A 24066-nucleotide genomic window follows, 5' to 3' on the forward strand; every position below is an offset into this window, starting at 1 on the left:
GAGATGGGAAAATAATGACTGTGGCATTGTGGGTAATTAGCAGGTACGGTGCCTATGGAGAGTTGGGAATATAATGATGTGAGAAAGAGAGAGAGAAAAAGGAGAATGAGGTGAAAAACGTGTGTAAGTTGTCTTACTCCAGGGGAGGTGGGGTAAGGGGGGAGGTGAGAAAAAGAGAGAGAGAGAGAGACATGTATATGCAGGTGTGTTACTTAACTTTGCAATGAGGGGATATAAAATATAAGGGCAGAGTAAAAGAGGGAAAAAGGAGAATGAGGTGAAAATGTGCGTAAGTCGTCTAACACGTGGGGAGGAGGTGGGGGGGGGTCACGCTGGCAGGTGTGTGAGAGAGAGAGAGAGAAATGTATGTGGAGGAGTCTTATTTCTTTGCAATGAGGGGATATGAAGTACAAGAACAGACGAATGCAGTAAGTCAGTGAGGAAGAGAGAGAAACGGGAGAACGAGGTGGAAAAACATGTGTAACTTGTATGTGACAGAGAAATGAATGTGCCAAAAAAAACATTTAATCCCGGGATTAAAGCGTTTTTTGTTTTTTTTTTACCAGTCGGCATTCACTCTCAGGTTAAATGACTGTCATAGGCATGGCACATTTTTGGCAAATTCTTAAGGGGCTTATCCAAATAAATACATTTCAATTAATAATTCCATCTCTGGTGCAACGCTGCGACATGCATTCATCGTCCACGAAAGTCTTTTATTAACTTCACTTTAACTTCAACTATAACACTGTCTTAGAGCTCTGTTGTGTTGTTGTTTTCTTATTCCTACGACTTATTTTCTTCTTGGCATGTCCTTGTCGTCACTTTTCGCACGTGGGTGATGCCAAAAAAAAACCCAAAAAGAAAACACAGCAGAAATCCCATATTTAGCAGCTGTGCTTGCATGGGTGTAGAAATCACAGGTAAGTATACCGGCTTGTTTAAGTATGAATAAGACTATACTGAACATGCAGTGAGGGTATATAAAGTACAGAGGACAGAGAGTGAGTTAAGGAGAGAGAAAGAAAGAAAGAGAGAGAGAGGGGGGGAGAGAGAAAAACAATAGCGTACATGTCATCCCACGTGCAGATTAGCGTGCTCAGACTGTATGCAATAAAATAGCATGACCTTGGCGGGGTCAGTGTGCTCTGACAATATTTGCCAGGGCATTGTTTCAAATCAATAACTCATTAACAAAGTACAAAGGAAGTTGCTGCAGGTTTGTGAGATTCTTTATTAGAAAAGAGCGGCTGCGGGCCAGAAAGGTCATCGCTGTGACATCTCGGCTAGTCTTCGTGCTGCCGCCCGGATTGTCAGGTGAAATTACTGCGAGCCCTTAATTGACATAAGGCAAAGGAGAGCAGGCAGCCAGACAAGGCTCTGTTTGTTCCTGCGTGACCCTGAGGTGCTGTGTGCGTGCGCGCACGTGTGTGTATGTATGTGTGTATGTGCGTTTATTCGGGGCCACAACAGCGTTTGGTGTGCAGAGAAAGAAAAGACAGAGGGAGAGAGGAGAGATGAAGAGGCAGGAGGAAGACGGGAAGCAGGGAGGGGAGGAGGGAGCTCAGAAGGTGGGGAGGTGCGAGGGAGGGCAGGATGGATGTGTTTGATGGTTGACCTGACTAGAAGATTGGGAGCAGGGATCTGAGACCAGCTACACGGGTTCTGCCTTGAGCAAACACACAATCACACAGGTATGTGTTCACACACACACACAGAGTTATGCACTACACATATTCAGGAAGGCTCGCACACACACAGATGAGCACAAAATTTAAAGGGGGAACTCTGGGATCTTTTAAAACTCTGTGTTTACAAATGAGTGGAATAATACTTACAGAAACTGGTCCAGTAGATCAGTTCTACTGGCAGTCGCAACAGAGCAGTTATGGCTACGATGTAATGTCATGGGGCAAATGTGACATTCTTATGTTCACTGGAAGTTTTTTTTGTCAATAAATGGCTCAAATTGTTGCTGTAATATGAAGACATTAGTGAAGCTGTAGTGCCATTATGTAGCCGATTAGGACAATAAAGATGAGGGCCATCCCTACTTGTTTGAGTCGGAGTTCAAAGAAACGCAAGGACGCAAAATTCTGGAAACTGGGGGTGTAACTGTGGACGCTGTGCGTCTACGCCCACAGGATGAAAGTCACAACCCTACACAACGCTGTATCACCACAATCCATTGTGTTGTGTCCATCAAGGTTAGTACAGTTTGGAAGAGTAAAGCCCTGGGTCAGGCTTGCATTTCGACTGGGAATGGTACCTTTACAACAGACGACAACACTGAACACGACACAGCAAGACAACAACACATCAATGTAGGACATCCAGCAGCTTGTTATATCCCATATTATACAAGACGACAATCATTCCTATGAGAATAGACTGTGGGTGTTGAAGAAACACCCGTCGCAAGGGAGTGGCGTTTTTAAGCTGACTGTTGTGGGTGGAGCCAGCCTAGCTCCGCCTGGCCTGAACCGTACCATTTTACTCTGGTATTCCAAGAGAAAGGTTCCCAAATGTACCGTATTGTATCAAGCTAAACCTTTCCACTTGGCTGTAAAACTTGAGTTCTCTTATAAAAACTATTCAAGTCATTGATTGGTAACAAGGCATTAGCTCTATTCACCTAGACAGTTGCACACATAGAGTCCAGGTTGAAAAATCATAGAACTCACCCCCCTTTAAAACGTTGAGAGGTCAAATGTACTGATTTAAAAGCAGGTGCAAAACACAGCACACTGCAGTTTGTTTTTTTTTCCCCCTTCTTCCTTCTTTTCTCCACCACACTCACACAAAAACACACACCTAAAAATAAAGATGGCATCTAGCCAATTTGTTCTGTGCAGCAAGAAGGTCAGCTGCCCTCTAGCCCTGGTCATTGACTGCTCCTCTGACCAAGTTGAGAGGTTAATCAAGTCCCTACCTGTCCTTGGAAATGCTGAGCCATACCTTTTGGCACAACCACAGGCCAGAGGTCAAATAAACCCTGTCTGTGTAATTGCTTGTGGACCACAGTTTGGGGCAAAGGGGTGAAGGTGACAAAGCGCAAATAAACCCACTTCCATAGAGAAATACTGTGGAGCCGTGTCAAATGCAATTACCTGTGTTCATGTTGGTGTGTCCATGTCTTAATGTTTATAATCAAGTTTTGCTCTGTGGGTGTGTGCACATACATTAGTGAATCCTCAGGATGTTGTAGTGCAGCGAGAACATGGTGGATACAGGGCATCATCTGCTGAGCACAGACAAGGACATGGATTTCAGCCGGCCCCTGTGGACAGCTGCAGCTGGGAATAATGGCTCTTGGAGAGGCAGTGGGCTAAATAATGGATACTCATACACACTCTCTACAGTCCACAAGAGTCAGATAAGTATGCGATAGTACAAGACCTCCAGTTTGCCCTCATACATCACAAAGAAATTGTTTCCCACCCTTAAGAGGAAAGTCTGACATCAACTCTGACCAGAAGAGGAGGAGGGGGGGGCAAAACTGTTAAACACAGAGGAATAATAAAAAGGCCTCGAGTGGTAAAACTAGCACTCCCATTGTGGCGTGATTGTGCCAAATGAGTAATTGTAGAGAAAAGTGGAGAGATGTCATTGTTAAAACATTCAGTGTCCTCCACACTCAGTCAAACACAAACAGCTCTCTTTCCTGACGTAGCGCTGAAGATTAGTGCGAGAGAAATATAGGATGTGCCTTATGTTTGACAGCTTTGACGCTCCACAGCAGGCGATAGGTGCTGGAGGTATGGCTACCTGAGGCTAGCAGAGCTGTGTCTGCCAGGGCTAACAACATAGCAAGAGTTGCTAATGTTGCTAAAGTGAGGGTGATGGTGTTGTCCACCATTTTTGGGTGCACATAAAACCATCAGCAACAAGGAGAACAACCTTGTCCTAGAGGGAGACAAGGGTTAGACAAGGGTTATGGGTAGGTTAGGTTATTACCCAGCTATAACAGCTTCCACTCTTCTTGGAGGTCTTTCCTCAAGATTTTGAAGTGTTTCTATGTGAATTTGTGTTCATTCATTCTGTGGAGCATTGATGAGGTCGGGCACTGATGTCGGGCACTGATGTCGGACGAGAAGACCTGACTCAGAATCGCCGTTCCAGTTCATCCCGAAGGCGCTCGATGGGGTTGAGATCATGTTGGAATAGAACTGGGCCTTCCTCAGGCATAGCTTTGTCCAAAATGTCTCAGTATGCTGAAGCATTACGTTTGTCCTTCAGTGGAGATAAGAGGGCTGATTGAAACACCTGGTGTCAAAACTTAACAGGTGTGGCCAAATACTCGTGTCCATATAGCGTACATCACTGTGTTTATGCAGAAACACATGTTGACGTGTATGACACATGTAATCACTGTTGTAGCCCAGATATGTTTCCATTAAAAAAGTTTTAAACCACAAATTACTCCTCAATTTTCACTTAAGGGCATAAATCAGTCATTAACACTCTGACATTTATTCATGATAATTACATGATAATAAAAATGTTTATCTAGATACCCATCTTTAGCCACATAGTCCGACTCACTCACTCCCAACTTCAAAATGCTCTTGGAGCGAGGGCCAATCAGTCAATCTATTCCTATCATTTATAAAAATAAGTGGTGCTGAAAAAAAGGTGAAGCTCTACTCCCCCCGCCTACACCACCCTCCGTCTTTCCAGGGCCTGCTGGCCTAATCCCAGCCAGCCAGCCTTGGGTGAACTCTTTGGAAGCTTCTTAAGCCCATGAATGTGCCTTTTGTTCCTGCCATTCCTCCGCTTGGCTGACAGAAAATAGCTAACTGGATTACTGCTAAAATTCAGAGTAAAGTGAACTCCCAAACTTCTATATGGCAAAGTGCTAAGGAACTGCCCCACCACCACCGCCCACTATCATCATCAGCATCCCTCCTATCACACTTTCTATCCCTCCATTCTGTCCTCAATCAACATCCCCCCTTTAAAATGGCCCAGTGGTGTGTGACGTGGAGCAGAGGAGAGGGATTAGATAAGGTTGAGAGGTTGCACACTATGAACCCAGGGCTAAAAAGTAAGAATCCTAAAAGCAGTTAAGAGCTTATTAATGTGTGTAAGGAAGCGTATTAATCAACTCAACTCTATGAGGGGGCTGCTGTGTGTGTGTGTGTGTGTGTGTGTGTGTGTGTGTGTGTGTGTGTGTGTGTGTGTGTGTGTCGATCGTTGTGAGTCAAAACAAAACAAAAAAGTACAGAACAAGCCAGGTGTTCATTCAAATTTAGAATATTTTGTCCCGCGTCTCGTCGGACGTTATTATATTTTAAGAGTCGGTACATTTATTGGGTGCGTTTGTTTCTGAGTGGCTGCGTGCAGGTGGTCTGGCAGCTCAGCTGGAGTTACAGTGAGAGGTGTAGTGAATAAAAAAAAAAGGTTTTTGGATGTGTAAGTGTGTGCCTGTGTGTGTGCAGAGTGTACAGATCTTTGGTGGGTGTTGTTAAAAAACAAAAAAAAGAGAGAGAGAGAGAGATGAAAACAGCCCTGCATGAGAGTTTTGTTTTGATCCACTGCCTACACCCCCCCACCCCACCCCCCCCGACTATAAGAGGCAAAGGAGAAACACTTTACATTACAGTACTGGAACAATAATGTAAAAAGTATGGTGATATTTGCAACATTATGGTAATACTAATACGGCTTTGTTTCCCTATACAAGGTGCAACATAGTAACTTGGTAAAAAGAAAGAAAACAGCGAGTGGGACATAAGAGGGGATGGATTTCAACATTCTAATATGATAATTAGGAATTTTTCCTATACGAAAGTATCACACTGATTACAGCAGCTTTTCACTGACATTCAGTTTTAATTCATAATTACAAAGCTGGAAATTGCAATAGAAATAAGATGGTTGTACCATAGTATTACCTCCCTGTTATTACCAACTTATTACCACACTGTTACTGTACTGTAATGTATAAACACCCTTCATTTTTATACTCTACAGTATACATATAAGTGTGTGTGTGTTTGTTACAGCTTCCTCCGAGGTTGCACAGCGGCACAACTCTGGTGAGTGACACCGCTGTTGTGGCCGACAGAGGCGAGGTCTCTCACACACACACACACACACACACACACACACACACACACACACAACATGCGGCTGAATCCGGGGGTCGCAGGTCAAAATTCAAGGGGCAACAACACAGAGCTGAGCTGCTCGGCCATTGATCTTTATCCTGTGTCTCCTCAATCCCTGCATCTATAAAGGACAAGTGTATTTGGCTGAAATGCTTCTCCATCACCCCCACGGAAAACCAAACAGATAAAGTTAAGATATTTAATCCATTTAAAGGTGTCATGACAGAGAACGTTGTGCAGGGTTTTTTATGTTTAAAGGAGAAGAAAATGTCCCTGAGCTGATACTTGTTTGAGTTCCAGTTTTGCAAGTCCTTTTTTTTCCTTTCCGGTCTTTATGAGCGGTGAAAATCCTGTCAAAAGGGCTGTCAAACTGTCCAGTATTTAAGATTCTACTCCACTTTGACAGTTAGACATTGATTTTGCTGCATCCCAAAGGTGCACTCTGTGACATACTGCATTATCATGCTGGGAATATGGCAGTGGATAGAGGATTGTGCAAAGGATGCACACGGTCTGCAACAAGTAAAGGCAGTGGTCCAGATTTTTAGTCATCACATCACATCACATCAATTTCTTTTGAGTTATTATAGCTTTGGTCCAACTAATCTGCTTTGTCTCTTCTGACCTCAACTAGGATCAACAGGTACCACTGTGGGCAGGTGTACAGGTGTGTATGATTAGCTTTTTTAAAAAGAAAGAGAAGAAGACATATACGATTTACTGTTAAGTCACGGTGGACTCGACTGTGAGGCCTTTGTGTCGGAGAGTGCAAAGCAGCTGAATGATGGTGAAGCAGCGTGCACGTGTGTTGGCAGGGGAGGGGGTGAGAATTTAAAGCCTACGCTGACAGCTCACACACACTGACTCCTTGTCCCACAGCAACCCTATAACCCTGCAACAGAGACTGTTGTCTTTCACACCCACACCCACACACACATGCACTTTGACATATTATTTTCCTTGAGGCTGACTAAACCATAACCAACACCTGCCTAATCCTTATCTTGAAACATGTCCCCATAAGAACTGTATTCACAGAAACCTGATTATTTTCCCATAATGCCACTAAATTAACAGATTTCGGCGCCGACAACTTTTCCAATCATATATCCTGATTATCGGGTCTTTAAAAGACTCATCGCTATATAATTTTACAAATACCTGCATCCACCTGGAAACAAATTAACAATAAACAAAGGGAATTCAACCCATTTGTTGAAGCGCGTTAAACCAAATCTCCGCCTGCACCCAGCGGCTAAAAATCTTACGTTACAATCAGTTAATGTCAAACCCACACCTCAACCTAACCACAATTCAAAAATATTAGCTCTAAAACTCCATTAACTCCTCAGTAATGAGGTTCTGCCTCATTAGGACCAGGTTTTGGTCTCCATGAGGACGACTACTCCCGGCAAGATCAGTGTTTATGTCAGAAAAGGTCCTAAAGAAGTGGAAAATAAAACACACGCACACACATTATTGTGATGGTACGGCCATCAACCAAAGTGTGACACAGTTATAATCCACGTGGGAACTTTACTATGCAACAAAATCAAAGATAAATGAGTTTTTAAATGTCTAAATTGAAAAAAAAGAGTTCCAGAGTAAAAGATACTGGAGCAAACGGGAGCGAGCTGTGAATTATGAATGTTGTTGGCAGCGATGAAAGAATCTATGAAGAGGACAACAGTGTTTTAATTTCAATCAATTTGGCAATATTTATTTTCACAATAAAACTCGATTTATGCAAATGAGGGGTGTGTGTGTGTGGGGGTCTTTGTGTGTTTGACCACAAGGTAAACTGGCGGTGATAGGTGTGTGTGTGTGTGTGTGTGTGCGTGGGTGTATGATTAGAGGGTGTACAGTCCGTGTAACATGATAAGAATTTTGCAGTGTGTTTGCACAGTGTGTGTTAGCGAGATAATAATCCCAGCGGTCAACAAGAGTGAAGGGCCAGAGTGGCACTGACCAGCCCACCATCTGAGAGAGAAGGGAGAGAGAGAGAGGGAAAGAAGGAGAGGAAGAGGGAGAGAGGGAGGGAGGTAGCCATGTGGTTAACACTTGCTCACTAAGAGGCGACTGGAGCACGGCCAACCTCTTCACACACAGGCTGACCACACAAGAGCCTCTCTTTCTCCCTCTGCCTCCCATCCTCCCTTCATCCCTTGTTGCCTAACATTTCCTTCTCTCGCTTCCTCGGCTATAGCCGCCTCCCATCCTCCCATCCTCCTCCTCCTGCACCTTCTTCCTCTGTTGTCTCTTCCAAACTTGCCCAAATTCCTCCCTCCCATTTTTCTCACCTAAGTCGCTAGCCCAACCTCTGATGACCCTAAACTGTCACTCTGTCCGCCTACATCATCACGCCTGTTTCTTTTTTTTTTTTGATTCAACATATTCCTTTTGTTCCTCCACCAACGTACCCGTATAGGTATCCGCTCGGTCTCCGTTTCCTTCTGCGGGTTGCGGTACTTCTCGTAGAATTCCCTCTTTTTTTTGCTCTCCTTGTCGTCTTTGCGCTCCCTCTTTTCCGCAGGCTCGTCCGTGGGCTCGGTGGGCGAGGGCAGCGGGCTGGACGCGGTCGGCTTCTCCACCTCCAGGTAGTTCTCGTTCGGGTTGAGCACCATCACGCCGTAGCCGTCCTGACAAGGAGAAGAAACGTCATTGTACATATATCATCAGACATTTTAAACATTTATTTTTTTATATGACAATTTAAAAAAAAAAAAAAGTGTTTTTATTTTTATTTATTTCCTGTATTAATTAAACATAATTTACACTTTCCTACACAGAACAACGTCCTTCTTACTGTATATGTGTTTCTGTTTCACTTTAATTTAGATCCCTTCATTTTGTTGTGATATTTCTTTGTTACAAATAAATGCATTCATCAATTCGCACTTAAAAATCTAAACTCTGAATGTAATTCAGTCATTTTTCAAGTAGAACATTCTTTTATCGGAGAGCAAAAAAGACAATATTCACTACAAAATGTGTAAAGTTAAAAGCTACAGCTGTGAATTCACTCCGAAAGAAAAGGCAGAGTGAGAGAATGGAGAGTGTATCAGTAACGAGGGTTCAGAATTCAGTGGTTTCAGTCAGTGAGTAGCATTTAGTAACTCCAAAGGCCAATTGTCACTTAATATGAAACTCAATCGATTCCACCATTACTCAACAAAAGAGTTGGCTGCAGCTGCATCTCTGTGTGTGTGTGTGTAGGTGGCTGTGACTTTAAAGATAATAAAAGCCGTTCAAAAAAATTGCTGTCAAATTAAAAAAGAAGAATTTGAATGAATACAATAAATAATCATAGTCTTACTTCAAAAAAATGAAGAAATAAAAGAGAGGGAAGAATGTAACAGAACACAAACCCGAGTGATTATTAAAAACTAATGACAGAAGGGAAACATACTGTGGATAAAGGGAAGTTTTCCTGTAGCCTGAAGTGACTTCTTCAACTTTTAATTAACTGTGTTTATTGTCACAAGCTCTCTGAAACTAAAGCAGGAAATGGAGGGATTCCTGTTTCACTGAAGTCACACACACACACACACACACACACACACTCACCACGGAAAACTCATGGGTACAAGCCTGTGCAAACACACACATCACAGACGAGTCCCGGCACTAAGGAGAAGGAAAGATATCAGTGGTGCTGACAAAAAAGACCTTTAGGAGATGAAGAAGAGGGAGTAGAAAGAGGCAGCGGAGCTCGGCGTTCACTGCAAATCGCCATCGCTCGCGTCTCCTCTTTTCTTAATAAGTGTTAACACATTGTGTGCTCGTCTTGCGTTGACGCAGCATGTGTGTGTGTGTGTGTCCTCCTGTGCCCACCGACATCAAACCTGCCACACACCCCTTTCCCTTCGCACCTGCCGTGTGTTGACAACAGCAAAATGACACTTTCACACTTGTTCGGATTATAAAATTAGTCTGATTCTCACTCCCTTTCACATTTGGACATTCTTCCCTCGCTCGGTGTCATTGTGATGCAAAAATCTGCGTTCGAGAAATGATCAACCCTGAGAAAAGAAACGTGTTTTCTTTTGAAAATGTAAAAAAAAACAACACAGTAAACCTAATCGCAAAAATGTAAAGAATTATTTAAAAGCCCATGTAATATCTGCTAATTTTTTTTTTATTTTATTTTTTTTATCCCCAAATGAGTATATTATGTGTGAGAATGCAATAAAAAAAATAATAATATATATAAAATAAATAATAAATTGACATCACAGAGACATCTGCGCACTAATACAGAGATATTCAGACGTTCAGAAAGACGAATCGCCGGAAGGAAAAAGAGAGTGAAAGAGTGAGAAGCAGAGAGCAGAAATCAGAGAGAGTTTGTTAAAATGATAAAACAGTCAGTGATAGAGATGCAGCCTCACCACATCCACACCAGCTTTGTGCCACTGCCCACTGGTGGCAGCCTGATAAAATAACTAACAAGAGCCAGCTCACATTTATATGGCAACAACATTATACTAAAAAAATAAAAGAAGATTTGAACTGAATGAAATATAAAATTCAGAAAACTAAAACAACAAAATAAATAATGCACTTCATCACTGAGTGCATATCCCCTTTCCTCTAATCCTGAGCCACAAGGCCAAAAGTTAACGGTTTCAACTTTTCTTCTAAATAGTCTCTTATACGCTCACCGCTGCTTTCTGGCCCCAAATGGACTTATACTAACCTCAAGGGGCCCAGTGTTTGTGGCCCTCAGTGTCCTCATGCTAACCTTGTAGTGGCCTATAGCCTATGCGAGCTAACAGTGCTAACCCTCTCAGCCGTCCAGTCACCCAGAAGGACATCGGTGTATTTAGAGCAACGTTGACTGCGTCTCTGTCGGAAGCAATCATTTACTCCAACACTGAGGGGTCCGCGTTGGTGTCTCGACACCAGCTCGAGTCATTTCCTCCCCTTATTCTTCACTCCATCAACCGCCAGCCTGGTGCTGGTGGACTGCACACAGGAAAGACCTTTTTTTTTTTTTAATCTCCATTCAAATATGTTTTTTTGGATTATTTGATTTATAAAATGATGATTTCCTCGTGTAAATAATGCAGAATTATAATGTGTTGGAGTTATCAAATAGACTAAACATTAAACACGATATATGAAATGTTTTAAGAGACGCAAATAAAAACCGCTTTGTCCGAATCCCACAGAACTCACTGCTCCCACAGAGCTCACGGTTATTATCCCAGTCCCTGTGTTGTTTTGTGACGGCTAAATCTCTCTGTCGTAGAGACTAAACTTAGGTCATTTAGTCTTTGTGTTTCAAGCCAACTGTCAAGTCTCTTTCTCTCTCACACACACACACACACACACACACTGGACTGGATACACCTGCTAAATCTGTTTTGTTTTGTGACGAGCTGTCAAAGTGTGAATCTTACACAAACGCACACTGCAAACCTTGGGTCAGCCTGCTTTTTATGCCGCTAAATCTCTCTCACACTCTGCTAACACCGGGTCACTTTGCCTTTGTCCTATACACACACACACACACACACACAGTGTGTCTCACATAAAGCAGACACACACACACACACACACACACACACACACACAACACAGTCCTCTGGTTGCTGGGTCGCTCTTGTCTCTTCCCATGCCCCGCGGGTGCCCCTGTGCCACCACCACACTGAGTCTCTGCCCTGGGGCCAGCGGTCAAGAGGGTCGCCCCCGACCCCAGTAAGACCCCCCATCACCCTGCTCCGGACTCTCCTTAGCGCTCCTTTGTCGGCCTTGTCCTGCGCCAGATAGCACAACAAAGGCTGCCGCTGCTACGGAGACCGCGGCTTGTCTCATCGTGGTGATGAAACTCTTCCTCCACACTCCACAAACACGCCTCACTAGCTCTATATGGGTTTGAATCATTCTAAATTTCGTTATCATAAACCTGGACATACATGTGCACACTATGACGACACTGGTGTGCCCTGACTGCTGTAGAAGACTCGGGTGCGTAATAGATCATTATTCTCTCCTCCATTTGCATGGTTTTTAAAAAAGGAACAGTGGACGGCGACACGGACGCGAGGGAGAGTAAATAAGACGTCCCTTTAAGACAGCGGCACCTCTATTTTTTTTATTTTTCTTCCACCGCCGTTGCAATGAAATGAAATGAAATGTGTCTAATGTGCGGGAGCAGGGGAGAGAGGCAGCCGCGGTGAGAGGGTGTTTCATCTGTGCGTGTGGAGCTCGGCGACGCTTTGATGTGAGAGCTCTCATGTAGTGAGCAGGGCTTTGGGCACAGGGAAAAGGACAGCACTTGACAGGTACAAAGCTCGGCTGATAGCGGTCACGGGTGCATGCGGTGAGAAAAGTGGATGGTTGTATGGATTCGAGGGCGTGTGTGTGTGTGTGTGTGTGCGGCTGTGTTCTGAAAGGGGAGCGTGTAAATGCCGTCCTTCTCATTATACAGGTATTTCAATACATTTGCGGACCCACGCATCTTGCGTCACAAGAATCGGCGTGTAATCTATAGGGTGTCGACTGGAATTGGCTCTTGGGGCAGCTCTCACTTTGTTCGCTTTCTGACAGGGAGCTGTTAGGATCGGGGCGAGCGGCGATTCCCTTCTCTCCGCCGCCTTTTCGCTCCACTTCCTTGTTTCAGCAGTACGCGGCGCCTGATTTGCTGCCGGGGCTTTGACTGACAGGGAGGAAAGGGTCACCCAGCAGAACAGACCCAATGAGGAGGAGGAGGAGGAGGGGAAGGAAGAGAATAAGGAGGGAGGGAGGGAGGGAGGGAGGGATGTCTGCAGGCTACAGTTGGGTTTGAGGTCTGAACAGAGAAGAAAGGCCAAGGTGGAAAATAAGCACGGGGCAAAGTCTTAGCATCACAATGAAATCACACTTAAAGCTGCAGTGCGTATTCTGCCTCGGCTGCGTATTCCATCTCAAAACGACCTCCGGCGAGCAAAACTATCAGACCTGACAGAGGGAGCGTTTGTGCGTATGCAGCAGGAGTGCATGAGCGGGCGGGGACAGGAAGAGTTGCAAAAGTTGGCTCCGTCTGTCTCGACGTAAAATGAATCACTTCCTGTGTGCACCTGTCAGTGCTGTCGGGCCTAATCAGCATTGTGTGAACTAACTATCTAACACTAGTTAATGTTGAAACTATGAAGTCAATAGACAGAGAAAAGACAGAGAAAAACACAACTATATATGAAATCAAGAGGTATGAAGGAGCCGAGCGGGACGGTAAATACTGTAATAACCAGTGCACTCGTCCTCTCCCTCTCTGTCAGGGCCACCCTGCTCTGTGTGACCTTGTCTGTCTCGGTCTCTACGTGAGCTTTTCTTGCATGCAGGGCCCCTTTATCCATCCGATCCCCCTCTCTCTCTCTCGCTCTCTCTCTTCTCTCCTTCCCTTTTTTCCTCCACTCTCTTTTCTCCCTGAGGCTGACATACCACACAGATCGCACAGTACTGTCAGATTAAGTCACGGTGCCCCCTTTCTCATCTTAACAGCACCAGTCTGGAAAATCCCCCCCACACACACACACACACACCACCACCACCCATCCATACTCACCGCACACTCAGCTATGTTTCTCTGAGAGAAGGAGGGAGGAGTAGTTCCTGTACCGCGGAGACACAAACTGTATGTGGTGATGAGACTGGACTGTCATCACCCTGTCAATCATCCCCTTGATGCCCAAGTGGTTACGCAAGTACTTAAAGGATCAACATGTTACTTATCTTACTAAGGGCAATATGTGGAATTCTACACTGATATTTTGACGTAGATTTTTTCAGACATGCAGCAACTTCCTGCTCTCGCATTTTTTCTGTGCACTTGAAGAATGAGCTCCGAGTCTCCTGGCCAATCCCAAGCGTCGCCGTGTGCCGCGAGCCTACTGGTTTGTCGAGAACTCCCAAGGTGCCACTGATACAGAGGAATTTCAAATCCATATCACAAAGGAATTTCAGTTCAATACTAATCTCCGGCTGCTTGAGTAAAACACTAAAAAGATAACGAGCTGAAATGAAAACACACTGAAAATCAGAATGCTAACACAACATACAAACGCTCAACCTTCAGTCCTCATCCCTGTGTGTTCACGCAATCAAGTGACCGGGCCAACACAAACGTTTACGCAGGAAAAGTGAGGCAAACTCCGTCTTCCCACCTGAGTTAATTTTGAACAAATTGCCCACTGCAAGGGTGCACATTTAATTAAGTTCCCTTAAAAGACAACTTTTTTTCCCCTTCAAGTTCAAAGACCGTGTTGTGCGTGCGTTTTGCTCGCGCTAATGTAGTCGCACACTAATTTGGTCAAAGTAAATAAGACTGTGGTAATGATTATCTTTTCTCTTGATCTTAATGAGCACAAATAGTTTGGGTCAGACTCCGAGGCTAACCTCTGCAGCCTAGTCTAGTCGTCGTGTTTGTAGCATGGCGGCCGAGGTTTTTAACCTTGGCATTAATGTCGAGGCTCATTTAGGTGGCGTTCATATGTGGAGCTGAATATTTATACGTGAGTTCAAAGTGGAGCGGCGTGGTGTGGGTGGTGGAAGTGTGGAGAGAGAGAATAGCACCGCGTCTGATCCCTCACGCCTCAGCTTCTCTTCATGCTCACATTTACATTTATTCCCCCTTTGTTTCACTTTCCATTTCTCTCTCTCTCTTCCTGTCTCACCTCGCCTCGACCTGTCTATTTTCGCCGGAAAGGCGCGAAGACTTTCGCACAAACGCTGCGGAGTTTCCCGCTCGGTGCGATGCCAGAGTCAGTTTACGTGGCGATTATTTACCATCATCAATGGCTGTGAGCCTGTGAATTTTGTTCAGCCACTATTTATGCTCGATGGTTGATCAAGCATCCAAGTGTGGGGACAGACACTGCTGCCACACACACACACACACACACACACACACTCAGCAGTGGAGTTGGGAGGCCTGCTTCATCTGTTCTCAGCACGACACACACAGAGGGAGGTGTGGCGTTGGGGGTTGCTAGATTGAGGGTGGATGTAGCATTAATCACCGTCCAGGTGGAAATTGTCAGAGCTATCGATTGTGCAAGTAAATGTTACACAAGTCATTTATCAATTTATTTTTTTCTTCCCACCCCCCCACACCCCTTCTCCCCTGCACCTTTACAGACTTGTGTGTCATTTGCAAAGCATGTAAACCCAGCGACACTTCAGATCTCGGAGCCGACTGACCAGATGTGTGGTCGACTCCGCGGCCGCCGAGCGTCGCATTTTATATTTCACAGTTAAATCTGTTAACAGTTAAACTGTGAGTCATGTCTCGGGGCCAATGGATAATCAAATCATGTTGCTTAATAAATTGATAAAAATGTACAGTGTGCTCTAATATTATGTGCTAGGTACATACACGGATACAGTGAGGAAGGAAGAGACCTCAGCACACAGAGGAAAAGCTATGGGGAAATAAATACAGGAGGCTTATTCTGATGCCGTTAGCATTTTGATTTATATATTCTATATTGTCTCCCCTAAGCATACACATGTATTTTTAATGAGGGCACAGAGAGATATAGATCATGGAACGATAGGTGCCTCCCTGCCCTCCTGCCTAACTATTTAATGTATAAATCAGGGATAGCAGAGAGGGGGAGTCTGAACAGCTACAAAAAGAGGGAAGTCAGGAGTGGAGGCATCCCAGGGGCAACCCTGTCCTGAAGGCCACTAATAACTCCAAGGAAGGCAGGAAGGAAGGAAGGAAAGAAGGAGGGAAGACAAAGCCTGAATAGGAAGGAAGACAAAGATGATGGTCGTAAGGACAGAATAAGCTTATTTTTGAAATCTCAAGTCTGAACATGACTGTAAAAAAATAAGGCATAAGAAGTAGAGAAGGTGCACCACAGTGTGAATTCTTAAAGAGCACCGTCGATGAATGTTTCTGCTCACCATCTGGACAGGTAGTTAGTGCATTAACACACACACACGGCCATTATGTACAGAGCGAGTCGACCAGGGTCACATCCAAACATCACAGACACATGAACATGTGCATGAGTGTGAATGCAGTGACCTATTTGCACACAGCCGTCACAGCAGTGGGGGGGAAAAAAGCACACGTATGTGTCATGGTCAACTCTTAGCTCAGTTACTTTACTAGGTACATCTGTTTCAAGTGTTTCCTAACGCAAATATCTCAATATCAGACAGTCAACTATCAGCAACTCACTATATTTAGCCATATAGACACGGACGAGACGACATGCTGAAGTTCAGACCGATGAAGGGTGACTTAGGTGGCGTGGACGTTGGTCTAACTCTTTCAGAAATACTGATCCACTTAAAAAAACACCCAGTGAAAATGCCTTTGTGCATAAAGGTCTAAGGAGAATGACCAGACTGGTTTAAACGATACAAAGGCAACAGTAACCTACAACAAGTTATTCCAAAGACTATGATAACTCTGAAGTGGATGGGCTACAGCAACAGAAAACCAAACCAGGTGCCTCTCCTGCCACATCTTAAGGTGTTGTGTGTGCCTAATAAAGTGGCTGTTAAGTGTGTATTATTCATGTAGGTAAACGTTGTATTCTTTCACGCAGGTAAATTTCCAACAGACTGCAAAGTTATGTTGTAGGTGGGCTGCTGCAAGTGTCATCCACCAGTAATTGTCATTGTGTGAGTGAATAATGAGACTACGCTGTTGCACACGGGATATTAATCTTACTGAACATCACAGGACTGCCACGACCTCTACGGGCCAGAGGTCAAAGAGGAATCCCTTCACCCCTGCCCTGTTATTGTGACCTTATATAGGAAGAGCTACAGAGAGAACTGGTGGTCCTGCCAATGCTGCTGCTGCTGCTGCCATGGGAGAAGAAGTGTGCGCGTGTTATATTTCATGTTAAGCGTGACCTTTCATGAGATGAAATTTGCCATCTTATACAGAACGTGTAAAATATTCATTTCTATCTGCAGTGGTATTGTACACAGTCAAGAGTGTAACGGGCGATATTCACGAAATTGGCAATAAATCTGAAGGCCACGGTATTAGCACACAGAGACAGACGTTCACAGTGACACAAACACACGCGCACAGTCCAAGAGTCTGACCTCTCTCTAAGTGGAGCTGCACTACAGGTCCATGAGTCATGGTAGGTCGCCACAGCCAATCACAAGCTATGTTTGAAGTGTGAAGGGTAAACACTGCCCTGCCATTTACTCTGCTTACTTTCATGGGATGCAACCTAGAAAAGAGGTGGCAGAGAATATAGTCTATCTCTCTGTGTGTACGCCGCTTGTGTATGTGTGTGTGTGTGTGTGTGTGTGTTCCTGCACATTTTCCATAGTGTCATTACCACATGGCCGGGTTTATGCTCCACAGCACACACATGGAGCTACGCATGTATTTTGGAATCCCCTTCATCCTCTCGCCATACGGCCAAATACACACGGAGAAATCCATGCTGTGGCGACTAAGGAAACCATGCATGGAGCAATAGACATTTTCCTATTAACCCGATGTAGCCTTCAAAAAAACGGTTGAAAGCAATTAAGCATGGAGAGCGGCTGTAAAACACATCCTCGCTCTCTCCTCGGCTCTCTTTCACACACACACACACACACACACGGGCTCAACCCTCGGCCCCACTGCCACCACAATCCTCACTCGGAGCTCGCTCAGATCTACCACTTTTTTTTTTAAGACCACCTGTTGTCTATTATTTTTACATACTGCTTTTCTCATAAATCATAACACTGGGTAATTAATCAAGCTGTCAAAACAGGGACCGGGGGTCACCTGGAGGGGTCGGAGGTGGTCGCAGGGCCGATGGAGGTCAGGGTCACACCGCATTCCTCATTATCAAGTTGGGATGGGAGAGGGGCCAGGCAAACAAAAGCGAAAGCAGATGGGGGGGGAGGCGGGATGAAAAAGAGGGCTAGAGAGAGACAGGGAGAGAGAGGGAGAAGAAGAAATTGACAAAGAAAAGTGAAAGAAGCTGTCAGCTGCCTACAGATGAAGACAGGGGAGGCGATATTGAGAGGGGAGACGGCACATAAAGAGGTGGGGAAGACATGGAAGAGAAGAGGGGAAGGGGAAGGGGGCGAAAAAAAAGTGGCACTAAAAAAATAAAAATTGGCATGAAAAAAAAAAAAGAACAAAAGAAATCTACAAGATGTTTCTCCTGTAGAGACCTGAGATTGGCTGCAGAGAGGAGGAGGAAAGAAGGGAGTAAGATGGCGTGGTTTCTTCAATGAGAAATAGGGAATCAGCTGTGGAAGTATGATTGTTATCTTGTTCTCTTTCCTAGTGTGTGTGTGTGTGTGTGTGATGAGGCAGACTGATATCTCTGTCACAGCACTGTGTATCAGTGTCTCCGTGGGTTGAGATCCAGTTGAGAGCAAAGACCACGGGCCTGGAGTGGCATGTCACCAACTCCACAATACACACCGCTGATTAGATCACACAGATTAGAATGGCACTAATACACACACACACACACACACACACACACACAGACGCAGGTTTGTGGAGCAAATTTTCTTCGGACACTGCATTCATATGGACGACTGCAACTTAACCTCAACCAAAATTCAAATTTTAGCCTTAAACTTAACTAGTTCCTCAGAAATTAGGTTCTGCCTCATTAGGACCAGATCAGGACCAGGTCAGTGTCCAGAAAAAGGTCCTCAAGAGGCAACTAATACAAGTTAACACACACAGATAAAGACTGGACATTCTCCAGTAAAAATCTGTGTGAAACTTAAGACCAGAAAAAGAAAAAGTTTGAAAGCTTATGTCATCCTGCTTTATGGTCATGTGCTACTGTACACGACAAATATATGAAAAACAAACATACGAGCAAGGCTGGATGAAAGGATGACTGGAATGACAGATTTAAAAAAAAAAAGAGAGAACAATCTAAAAAGTGCAAATGCCGCGGAACTCCACGTGCAATGTTCACGTCTCCCAAAGAGCATGAATTCTCAGGCGTGGCTCGCTCTATCAAAAACATCACTCTTGAATGAGGCGCCGACCATTGCGCAAAATTAGCTGTCACCCTTTCCTCAAAATCTTTGTTAATCTTGTTTCCAGTGTTTGCGGATTTATCAGCACATGCATCAATGTCAGCTCCTTGGTTACTGAGCCGCACTACTTGGGAGAAGATATAATTAAAAATGTTTGGGGCGTGTGGGGGTGGGGGCTGTATGTGTCTGTGTGTGTGTGTGTGTTGGGGGGGAGCGAGAGTGCTAGGAAAGACAGGGTGGGGGTTGTCTAGGAGGAGGAAGGTGAAGTCTTCCACTCGTCTCGTAGTTTCCCCGGGGAGCCGGTGGAAGACAGAGCCAGTGATAACACACACACACACACACACACACACACACACACAGACTGGGCCGCCCTTGTCTCCCACTCTTGCTCATTCTCCGGTATCACCCAGGTCAGCGAGTGCCGCTATCTCTGTAATAACGCTGGTTCCACTGATCCGGCCTCAGTCTGGAGACTCACCGGTCTCACTGTTAACAGTCGCTTGACATAGAGGAAAACAAAAGCCAAACACATCCATCTCGAGATATCGCCGCCTTATCATCCATTTGATGCACAAGAAACCTATCCAGAGGGTTTCACACATGGTTGGAAAGGATCAAGAAAGACAATCAGGCAGCACACACAACATGCATCATATTTTGGAGAGGGAGGGAGAGAGAGGGAGGGAGGGAGAGAGCTACGGTGACATCCAGTGTTTACGACAACGCTGGAATTCTGCGAGTATGTAAAAATGTGTTTGCATGTTCACTGACTTAAACTAAAAACACTGTGACATCTGTAGGGGTGGTGATGAATTACACTGTGGCACCACAGCTTGATCCTTGATAAGTTTCCAGCACATCTCTTATTATCATGTGGCTTTTCAAAAGCCATTATTCACCGATCCGGCTCGCATCGAGGGACATCACGCGTCGGGAAATTCAAGTCTCCTCTTGAATGTTTCGCAGAACACTCGCACCACGCGGGCTTTTACGCTGCTATTCTTCTCAGGACACTGCATTGACTTCCGTTCATTTATGTGGTTCTCAAACTTTTTATACCAAGTATAACCTGAGAAAATACTGAGCTCTTGAAGTAACACCATTATCACCGACGTTAAAATACAGTGGTGTAAATAGGCCGATGAGTCTCATCATCCTCCTCTTCCTCACATATTCTTCACACACTGGTATAGTGACATTATATTAGAAAGAAGCAAGACATAAGGTGACTCTAATTATTATTATTATTATTGTAACATAATACATACCCTGGTATATACAGTTATATACAGTATTTTCCTCAAAGTACCACTTGAGGAGGCTTGCGTACCACTGGTGGTTCACGTACTACAGTTTGAGGACCATGGGCTTAAACAAAGCATTAACTTAACTACAATACAAATGTAAACCCTTGTACAATTACTCAGAAATGAGGTTCTGCCTCATTAGGACCAGGTTTTTGTCCCCATGAGGGCGACTGGTCCTGATAGAGTCAGTGTTTATGACACTCCTCCTCTGAAGACTTAACTTAACTTAACCACAATTCAAATGTTAGTTCCACAGAACTGAGGTTCTGCCACATTAGAACCAGATTTTGGTCTCCAAACGGTCCTAAGAGGCATCAAATACACACACACACACACGGACTCAGTCCTCTGAGTGCAGCTTTGATGCTGTTACAAAAACTCAGTAAATATTGAACTGAAGCTTGACTTTTGTAATATGTAATATTTCTGCATTAAAATGTCTAAAAACAACAAGAGTAATGTTATTTACTTTTGTCAAACACAGAAAACAATCCAAAGAAACACACATTTCTATTCAAGATAAGGGACCAGGTCAAATTGATCATATTTTAATGGCATCATCCCTTTTACCTGTTTCTGCTATAACTTAAAGGCCAAACCCCCTATAAAACATCAGAGGAAGTATTCACTACCACTGATTAGCCAGTGTGTGTTTGTTTGTTTTTTATTATTTTTATTTTGTCGGCTGTTTTTGTTCCCGATGCCTCATGACTCATTGCAATTAACTGAATGTTGTCCAGCTCAAATTGGCCCAAAACTGCTTTCCGACGTCACCAAACGAGGTCTTTTGTCGTAGTTTTGACTCACCGACTGAGTTTTTACAATGTAAAAAGTTACATTGCAAAAAAAAAAAGGAAAGGCGTCATATTTGTGGCTGAGTGACGGTTTAGAAGTTCAAAACCAAAGTTCCCAGAGAAGTCATGGAGAAGATGGAGAAGGCCTTGAGGATGGAGGTGCCACAACTCTAATCTCTCATCACGCTTGATGTCAACATGGTGAGCAGAGCTCTTCATCTCTGCTCATTTATTCCTTTCCCCTCTCTCCTCCTCCAAATCTTCTTCCTACCTCCTTCTCCTTCTCCTTCTCCTCTCCCCCCATCTCTTCATCCAGACCTTTAAGAAGGGTCTGGCAGGTTTGGTTGGGAGGTCGCGTATTCCCCCTCTTCATTAGTGAGAAAATGGACTCTGGTAAACGCTTGTTAAAGCCCTTACCTACACTCCCCCAGTTAATGGGAGTGATCCATTTGTGTCCGTTTCTGCCTGACAAGGCTTTACTGGAAGATTAATAGTGCGGTGTCAGGGCACGGCCACCCTCTGTCCCGCTCTCATTTCCTTTCTTCTGGGACGCACACATGCAATAATGGAGCCCCGTCTTTTGTTGTAACACCATGATTAGCCAGGGACAGAGAGAGTGAGAGAGGGAGAGAGAGAGGGAGAGAGAAAAAAAGCACAGGGGTGACAGAATGGGAGAAAGAAAACAAAAGGAACATGAGAAAAAAAACTCCTTCCTTCATGACGTGGTACAAGTGTAGGTTTTAAGGTTGTGAATTACAGGTACTTGACAAGGGCAAAGTGATATTATTAATTAATCTCCATGTGAGGTGGCGGGGAGAGATATAATGAATCACTTATGGATATTTCCTATGAAGTTAAAGGATGGCTTTAGCTCGGTGTGATCCAAAGAGCCGTCCTAAAGGAGTTGACGATAGAATGTATGACAGGAAAAGAGAAAAGGGAGAAAGGCCGAGAAGGAACACCATGGGAGAAATAATAGAGACAGAATAGACACGGAACGCGAGAGTGAGAGTAAGGAGAGGGGAGAAGTCCTTAAAGGGCCACCCAGGGTTTCGTCTATCACCCAGGCCCCCCAGCAATCCCTCTTCTTCTCGAGGATGACACTGTCAAGTGCTCCGTCCCTTCACTGGGTGAACAGGATAATCGCTCTTAATAATTACACGGACATTCCCAGAAAGTCTGTCCTGTCCTGTCCTGTCCAGGAAGAGCAATTTTTTTCAGAGGAGAATCCCGTGGTGTAACAGGCCTGGAAATGTGCCACATAAACGCAGGATTAAAATATAGGCAGAATTCAGAACACACTATTTCCTTTGATGGGGTTTTTTTTTTTTACCTTATCTCTTACTGGGTCTTTTCCCTGTGGTAATTTCAATGATGGGCAGACCAACAATCTGGTAAACACACAAACAGACACAGACAGGCAACCTGCATCGCAACCCCCTCCTCGCAACATCACAGGCAGTGCCAACGGAGAGCAGGGTGTTTCTCAAAGCAGAGTATAGGGGATTGGTGCTGGTGGTGTCTCATTAAATTCTTGGGATTGTCTAATTGTCTTTCGCGGACCTCAGAGAGACTAGTACATTATACTCATTGCAATTAACTCAACAAAAGAGCCGAACCGCCCAAGCACTGGGGACAAGGCTGGCTAGGGGGAGCAGGCTGCCCAGCCGGGACCGGTACAACAAAACACAAACACACACACACACACACACACACCAGTGGAGAGTGCTAAGAAACACTAAAGAACAAGAGAAAAGATATGAGGGAGAGCAAAAAAATGCTCTCCTTCAAAAAAAAAAAAGAGGGGGGAGTGAGTGAAGACTTAGACAGATCTTGGGATTGGCCAGATGTCAGAGTCGGGTGGGAGGTTGGGGTGAGACGGGGTGAGGAAAAAGAGGAGGAGGGTGTCTGTGCTCATTTGAGACGCACCTTTGTGCCGGACCTGTCTTGTTTACTGCACTACAGCTTAGCGGTGCGAGGGTCCTATTCAGGGTCCAGGCCTTTCAGAAGGTACTGAAGGAGCCCTTAAGCCCACTTAACTACCATTTTCACACACTCTGCCTGCTCTCCTCTTTGTCCTTGCCTCCATTACATCAAACGCAGGAACAAAGGCAGGGAACAGAAACTGGGGCTGGCAGAATGGCGCCCATCACAAATATTAATTTGAAAAGGTGTTGGAGAGTAGAATCTACTTTTATGCACAAGGACAACTTGGGATTTTTTTTCTCTCTCTCTCGCCGTCTCTCCACCTTGTGGGGGGGCTCTTTGGGGGCCGCAATGAGCTTGGTTTTCAGGCTAAAGGGGAGGCTGAAGACTTGCAGCACAATTATCCAAGAATAAGGGGCTTGAGAGGCGGCACACTGCTAAAGACCGAGCACACACGGGCACAGGCACGTGCACGCGCACGGCCTATTAAAAGCGCTCCAAACATCAGGCCTCATTCACTTGCCAAACCCATCCAAAAAAACAATCAAAGAATAGCACACGCACATGTAAATCACTCCGCGTGAGCGGTCTGCAGCGGGTCAGTGAGCAAAAACTCAGACCCACAACTCCCCTCACTCCTCCTGAGTAAAAATATAAAAATATACATGACATAAGATACTGCAAAAACAGTGACACAGCACCATGTATGACCGTCTACTCTGGAACAGCGTGTTCATTCAGACACACTTGATTGAAGCATGTTTGCTGGCAAGTAAACGCATTTGTAAAACTGACCTTGAATTGACCGGTGGAAAGATAATTGTCTGAACGAGAGGTAATCCACAGTCCACCGCTCTTATTGCTATTAGCTCCACACAAAAGCTACACACACACACACACACACACACACACACACACACACACACACACACAGGTGCAAGGCATGCATTC

General features: G+C 44.7%; 1 protein-coding gene across 1 annotated transcript in view; it reads right to left on the reverse strand.

Annotated features, from left to right (window-relative positions):
• fam172a (family with sequence similarity 172 member A) overlaps positions 1-24066 on the reverse strand; it is a 123080-nt gene that overhangs the window by 50311 nt on the left and 48703 nt on the right. Inside the window, exon 7 of the mRNA XM_044025939.1 lies at positions 8534-8752. Within this exon, the coding sequence (XP_043881874.1) occupies positions 8534-8752 (219 nt within the window). The remainder of the gene's footprint in view (positions 1-8533; positions 8753-24066) is intronic.

Source organism: Solea senegalensis, linkage group LG5 (assembly GCF_019176455.1).
Source record: "Solea senegalensis isolate Sse05_10M linkage group LG5, IFAPA_SoseM_1, whole genome shotgun sequence".
NCBI lineage: Eukaryota > Metazoa > Chordata > Actinopteri > Pleuronectiformes > Soleidae > Solea > Solea senegalensis.